Source organism: Mus pahari, chromosome 10 (assembly GCF_900095145.1).
Source record: "Mus pahari chromosome 10, PAHARI_EIJ_v1.1, whole genome shotgun sequence".
Taxonomy (NCBI): domain Eukaryota; kingdom Metazoa; phylum Chordata; class Mammalia; order Rodentia; family Muridae; genus Mus; species Mus pahari.
In genome coordinates, this window is record NC_034599.1 from 100,868,650 (window position 1) to 100,875,653 (window position 7,004).

General features: G+C 55.5%; 1 protein-coding gene across 2 annotated transcripts in view; it reads left to right on the top strand.

Moving 5' to 3' along the window:
- The first annotated feature begins 217 nt into the window (after positions 1-217).
- Cacna2d2 (calcium voltage-gated channel auxiliary subunit alpha2delta 2) overlaps positions 218-7,004 on the top strand; it is a 128,725-nt gene continuing 121,938 nt past the window's right edge. For both annotated transcript variants that reach the window (XM_021205994.1, XM_021205995.1), the window contains exon 1: positions 218-635. In XM_021205994.1, the coding sequence (XP_021061653.1) occupies positions 421-635 (215 nt within the window). In that variant the 5' untranslated portion in view covers positions 218-420. The remainder of the gene's footprint in view (positions 636-7,004) is intronic.

The following is a 7,004-nucleotide window of genomic DNA, read 5'->3' on the forward strand; positions in this document are numbered from 1 at the left end:
GCGCGAGCCAGTAGGGCAGGCTCGGGGGTGAACGGGGACGAGGGGCGCGCGGGCACAGGCGGGCGCGTGGCCGCGGCGGGGGCGCGCGGAGGCGGGCCGGCCAAGGAGAGGGAGGGAGGGAAGGAGGGAGGGAGCGACAGGGGAGGGCGGCGCCGGCGGGTTGGCGGCGGCCGCTATTTGAGCGCAGGTCCCGGGCCAGGCGCTCAAAGCGCTTGGAGCCAGCGCGGCGGGGAGATCGTTGCGCGCAGCCCGCAGAGGCGCTGCGGCCAGTGCAGCCCCGGAGGCCCCGCGCGGAGAAGGAGGTGGAGAAGAGGCCGGCTTGCCCGCCCGCAGCCCGCCGCCCGCGCCCCCCCCTCCATCCCGCCGCCGCCGCCGCCGTCCCCCCCCCCCTCCCCGCGGCGCCGCATCTTGAATGGAAACATGGCGGTGCCGGCTCGGACCTGCGGCGCTTCTTGGCCCGGCCCGGTGCGGACCGCTCGCCCCTGGCCCGGTCGCGGCCCCCGGCCCTGCCCTGACCCCCGGGGCCCAGCGTCCGGGCCCGCACGCCCGCTCTTGCTCTTGCTGCCGCCTCTGCTGCTTTTACCGCTGCTCACCGCCCCCGGCGCCTCTGCCTACAGCTTCCCCCAGCAGCACACGTAAGTGGCCTCGGCCGGCCGCGGGACCCCGCGGAGCCCCGCGCTCCCTTGCGCCCCTCAGCCTGCGTCTGCCCCTCCACTCTCCACTCCGGGTGTCGGGGCGGGGGCTCTGGTTCCCATGACATGCTCAAGTGAGGGTGGTGGCTACAAACCCCCGTGGACTGGCAGCCAGGGTCCCGGAGCTTCTGGCTGCGTCGCGAAACTTCCTTGCGGGTGCCCCTGCTTCCCATAGACCGCCCCCACCCCACCCCCTGCAACGGGACAGAGCAAAACATCTTCAAGCTTAGGGATGGGGTGGGGGTCGAGTCTGCCAGCTGATACTCCTGCCACTGTCCGGTGATAGAGGAACCTGAGGTTGGTAGAGAGAATGGCCAACGACCCCTGCCCGGTAGACTTGGAGCCACGCATCTGCCCAGTGTTTTGTCCCTGGTGGGAACCTGGAGCTTTAGAGTCAGACGTGGGGTTACATCCACACCTGTCTTCTTGGGCCTTTTCCTTTGGGGGGAGGGAGTGATAGTGGATGCAGAGGGTGCCAGCACCTTCTTGCTTCGGTCAATGTCACCTGTTCTTGGTCGCCCACCTGAGGGGACGTCCCTAGAGAGCTCAATAAGTAGGTGAAGGTGCTGGGGTTGGGTCAGAAGGTGAATGACAGGGAGGACCCCTGCCTGTTCCTGATGCTGACACGGTCACTCCTGCTACCGGTTCTGCCAGCTTTTGCTAGTTAGTGGTTATGGTCAGTCTGAGCCTCCTCACCTTCCCCAAGATCTGACAGAGCCGGGCAGATGTGTCTGGATAAGGAGTGGGTATTCTGCATGTGGCCTTTAGGACAACATCTGTTTCTTGACATCGTGCCTTAGCCATATGCCAGTGTCCAGACACCCTTTGGGGCATGGCAACCACCGTGCTTCTGTTTCCTGTCCTCGGCTTTAAGGAGCCACCTGTCCCCAGACTCCTTCCCGAGTGTCCTGGCCTAGGTTTGGGCATGAGAGGGAAGGGTCTGGCCCCAGAAAAGAGCCTGGCTAGTCTGCGTCACAAGAGCAGTTCTGCCCTTGGGTAGGAGACCCCGGCTCTGCCACAGAGCCTGCCTACTTCAGCTGGTAGGTTCTCTCAGATGAGGAGAAAGCAAACTCAGATGGAGCAGGGCTTGGACTCTGTCCCCCTGTCCTCTCCCTTATCATCACTCTCCTCACACAGCCCAGCTGTGTCCAGGAGGGTGATCAGTTGGCAAATTACAGGTGCCGCACGGACGTGTCCCCTGTCAGCTGTCTGGATTTTTCATGAGTGGATGGGGGGGATGCAGGGAAGTTCAAGGGTTGGTGGGTCGTGGTATTGTCTTTTATTTGCTGTGATGAGACTGGATCGAAACTAGAGTGTTTAAAAAGAGCAAAAGCATGTTTTGTTTTTTGTTTTTTATTGTTCTTTTTTTCTCAAAGCCAAGCCATTTTTTTTTTCTTTCCTAGCCATTTCCCAGTCCCTTGAGTGAAGGTTTAAGTAGTCATCTCTTTCTAGCTCTTCTGACCTCTCTCCCCTTCCCTGCGCATACACTGCCTCACACAGCTGCTGGGTCTCCCTTAGGACAATGTCAGACCCTGTTCACAGGGTACACCTGTCCCTCTGCTCTTAGCCAGAAGACGTTAGGAGGGTGTGACTACAGCCGCACATTTCCAGCTGGACACTCTTCCCTTGTTGATGTACTTGGAGTTAATTCGAGGGTTTGGGACATGTCTTGTGAACCGTAATTAGGGGGATGAGAGAGGGGCTGAGGCTCTTGGGTCTAGCTGACAAATGTGTGACATCCAGGAGGATTTGCCACGACAGGCAGCGCCCTTCAGCTGCCCTGGTCCCATGAATGCAGATCTCTATTGATCTTTGGAGGGAGGAAGGGGACTCTTGTAGACCCCTCCCAATGACTGCGCTGGTTCTGAGTTAGGGCTTTTGTTAAACTGGCATAAAAGGCCGGGGCTGCTGCCAGGGCTACAGGGCTCTCTCTATGGGCTGCTCAGGGATGAGTGGCATCCCTTAGCCTTTTCTTGGACCAGAGTGGCCAGGCTAGAAGGACACTGATACAGGTGGATTTTCAAGATGGAAAGTAGGACTGTCAGCCTCATGGTCCTGGGGTAGCAAGCCTTCCGTGGGGAGGGCTCTCAGTGATCAAGCATACCCTCCTGAGCGTGGTGCCATGGGAAGGGGGCTCAGCTTCTCAAACTGCTCGGTTTTAATCAAATGCGGGTTTAGGATCTGGTGGCCGTTATCCCTGTGATCGCTCTGGCAGCGTGGCTGTCTGCCATCGAGTGAAATGAACCAAACCATTAGATTGCAAAGGGCGGAGGGGTTAGCACTGGAGGGAGGACGGGGACTTTGGTTTTAGGAAGAGGGGCCTCTCTCACCCTACCTGGATCCGCATCGGGGTTTCAGATACATGTGTCATGCATGGGTGTGTATAATCTCGTGTCTCGGAGGATGGAGCCCTAGCACAGGGCACACTCCCTTTTACCTGCTTCGTTCTGTTCCCATTTCCGCCCACCCCAGTGGTCAGGCCAGCCAGTGCTGCTGACTGAGAGGCAGTTCTTGCTGTTAATAGCCCTGATGTATTCTGTCTCTCTTTGTTGCCCCACACTCCAGCTATGGGGTCCTCCCTCTCTCTCATCTTACCTCCTCTTATCACACTGTACCTAACCTAGCCTGCTTGCCTTTTTGTCCTTTCTGTTGGGTCCCTGTACCCAGTCCTGTGCTATCTCTGGGTTTTCTGTCCCCTGCTTAGTGGAGTAATGGTTAAGTGCTGACTAGAGTACCCACCTGGCCGAACCTCTTAACCTAGCTCTTCTCTAGCGATGTGGTAGATTTGGTGCCTCCCCTTCCTCTGGCATGGTTGGGGAGCAGTGAGGGCCCCCCAAGAGGCTTGCACCCCCAACAAATGAATGTCTGTCAGAGTACATAAGTGCTTCTCTTCTGGGTGGGCAAATGAGGAGCAGCGCTGTGACAGGGCATGCGTCAGTCTAGCTATGGTTAATGGTGGGTGACGCGTGTCTGTCTGGGCCTCGGAATAAGTCTCCACCTCTCTGTGGCTCTCCCTGTTGGTGGGAGGCAATATTACATGTGTGGATCCCCCCATCTTTCCAACAACCTCCCGCAGCTCTCTCAAGAGGGAGGGGTGACGCTTCCTGGTCTGCGGCCTCTGTCAGTAGAATGTACCACAGCCCGGTGCCTGCATCCCTCCGGGGGTTGAGAATTTGGGGGAGACCTTTGGTCTTTCTGCCCTCTTATCAGGCTACTCCTGGCTAGAAATGTCGGACTAACCTCCTGAGAAGGGAAGAGGCCCACTTTAAAGTGGGTACCTTCATAGTCTGAGGAATCTTCTTCCAGATTCCTCACCACACATGTCTCTGGGGAGACACTGACTCCAAAGTAAAGGGGGCCCCACAAGTAGATCAAGTGAGCCCTTCCGCAGTCAGCGTCTCCTTCTCCACTCCACTTGAATGGAGGTGGATGCCTCACATGTATCCAGTGGACCCTGTCAGCTTCTCGGAGGACACAGTTTGGAGGCAGGCTGGGTGTCGAGGATAAATAAGCCTCGCACGCTCCATTTTGGCCCCTGGAGCGGAGCCTCTCTTTTGAGATGACCTTGCCTTGATTTTTCCATACGGAAATAACACAATCTTAAGAGGCTATCTGGGAGAGCCAGTGAGGGAAGGGCAGCCTCCAGTGGGCAGCTACAACTCTACTTTCTTGGGCAGCAAGGCAGTGACTGTTACTCATCAAGTTCACAAGCCAAGGCTGCAGAACCTTAGCTGTCATTTACAGTGCCCCCGCCCCTACCTGGTTAACGATTTTTTAAAATTAGATTTATTTATTTATCTATTTATTTATTTATTTATTTATTGAGACAAGGTCTCAGTCTATAGACCAGTACGTATGTAGAACTTCGAGTACTGGGATTAAAGTGTGTCCCAGCATGCCTGATTCTGATTTCCTTCCTGTCTCTATTCACCACCACCCTCTATGTCCAACCGTCCTTGGTGACTGGTGGGGGAGGATGCTGTGGGGCTCAGGGTGGATTCCCCTCACTGAGCCCAAGATGGGCTGCTCGCCTGTATTACCAACTTGTCCTCAGAATCCCCAGCTTGGGGTATTGAGACACACAGAGAGGAGAACCGCCCAAAGCCCACATTTCCTAAAAGGACTGAAGGACGACGATGTTCTGTCAACCCCAAGGGGACGTTGGGATGGCAACCCAGGAGGTATGGAGAGGAGCTAAAGATCCAAGTGTTCTAGGAGGAAAATGAAAAGGAGGAGGATGTGGGAGGTGGGTGAACCCTCCCCTTCCCCCTCCCCCTCCCCTCCCCCCTCCCCTCCCCCACCACAGCACGCCTCCGTGACCCTGCCTGCTTTGTCCCTCTTTCTCCTCTGGGTCTCTTGCAAGCCTGAGGGGCCATCATTGGCCAAGGCTACCCTACCAGCTCTACTGTACATGCCACCCTCCTTGTGTGCATGCTGGCCGTCATGCAATGGCCCTGGGGCCCAGAACTGTCTTTGTCCTAATGCTTTTTCACTGTGGCAAAGCCTGCCGAGCAGGGTGCTGAGCCAGGGTGTGTGTGTGTGTGTGTGTGTGTGTGTGTGTGTGTGTGTACTCCATTTCCAGATTCTATTATGATTCTAGAAGGAAAGGTCAGGGGCTGGTAGGGCCTGGCTTTTAATGCATGTATGAAGTTGGAACCACTCGGTTATTTTTGCCAGGCCCACAAGACTCAGAAGACTCCGGCCTTCTAGGTGCTGAGAGTGTGCTGTCTGCACACAACAGGTAGGGCTGGGGTGGAAGGCCTTAGGTTCTTAAGGAAGGGCCCAATGACACTTAGAGGTTACCTGCTGCTTTAGGGGCCAAGGCAGGCAGGCCCCGCACGGTAGCATTATGTATGGGATGAGAATGGTCTCTTTCTGGGAAAGGTCCTTTCTCTCTTGCAGCCCTCAACCCATTCCACAATGGCCAGGGAACCGGTGATTGGGCCCTAGTCCTGGGAGGGGCACTGGTGCCCAAGGTTCCCAAGGTCCCCAAGGTCCCCAAGGTAATAGTGATGGCTTTCCCATCACAGATGCAGACTTGCAACTTGCTGAGGAGAGCCTCCTCATGACAGGTTTGTTTTTTCCTGGTACCCACTATCTAAACAAGAAGCTACAGAATCAATATTCAGATCCCCGGAGGGAAGTGTATGTATGATTTGTACTTCTTCTTTTTTTTTTCTTTTAAATTTTTTTTTTTTTTGCCTTCCCTTTTTCACTCATTCTTTGCAACCTCAGGAACCACATTAATGCCACTAAGGACCTCAGGGGTGAGGAGGGTGTCACTACAGATGACCACTGAGACTGAAATGCCCACAAGTGCTTCTGCAGTCCCTACAGAAGGGTTCTGGGGACTTCCTTAAGGACTCAGGAGTTCTGTCCTTTGGATGCACACAGCTTGAGCCTGACCTTATGCAGACAAGTCCTTTCCTGTCCCTGTAAGACTCATCAGTTCCTATGGTTGTCCCCACCCCTCACCCTATCCCCTATCCTGGTCCTGCTGTTCCCTATGGCCCCACAGACACCCTTAGCTGTCTGGTCTGGTCTGATTTTCTTTGTCCACAGCTATTGTTGTTGCTAGAGGCTGAGCCTGGTGGGAATGGGGTTTACTAGAGGACCCTGCTTAGCTGTGTGGGGGACAGGGGACTCTTTACTTTGGTTGGGTTGCGTCTGTCAAGAGCAAACCCAGCAAACTCAGCCCAGACTTCTCAGCGACAGCTTCCCTGGTGACCTTGGGCAGAGGTCCTTCCCTCCCGGGCCTCAGTTTCCTTTCTCCTCAGATCTCCACTCTGACATTCCAGCACTCTAAGAAGCCAAGCGTAGGAATCTGTCGTCTGTCTCCTCTCCACACTCCATTCTAGCAGGGATGAAGTGTGACCCACCCCAGTCTGGCCCTGCTCTCTGTGTGTGCGTGAGGTTGTCTGGGCCTGGTACCTTGGGTGCCTTGAAGTCTCTTTGCTTCTGACTGACCCACTTTGGGTTAGATTAGCCTAATTGTTTAGCAGAGAAAGAAGAGGAGAGGAAATCTTTTCTGTTGGTCATTAACCATCTCTCCCAACCTTAAAAATGATGCTCATCAGACAAAGGGAACAAGAAAGGAGACCTCCCCACCCAAATCAGCCTCCCTTCCATTTCCCTAGACCCTGGACCCCTTGTTCCTACCGGGTTACTCCTTCCCAGATAGATTCTTTCTGAGCAATGCCCTCTCAGGATGCCCCTGAGAGTGCTCCCTCCAGTAGTTCATGACCTTGAGAGTGCTCCCTCCAGTAGTTCATGACCTTCAGAGTGCTCCCTCCAGTAGTTCATGACCTTGAG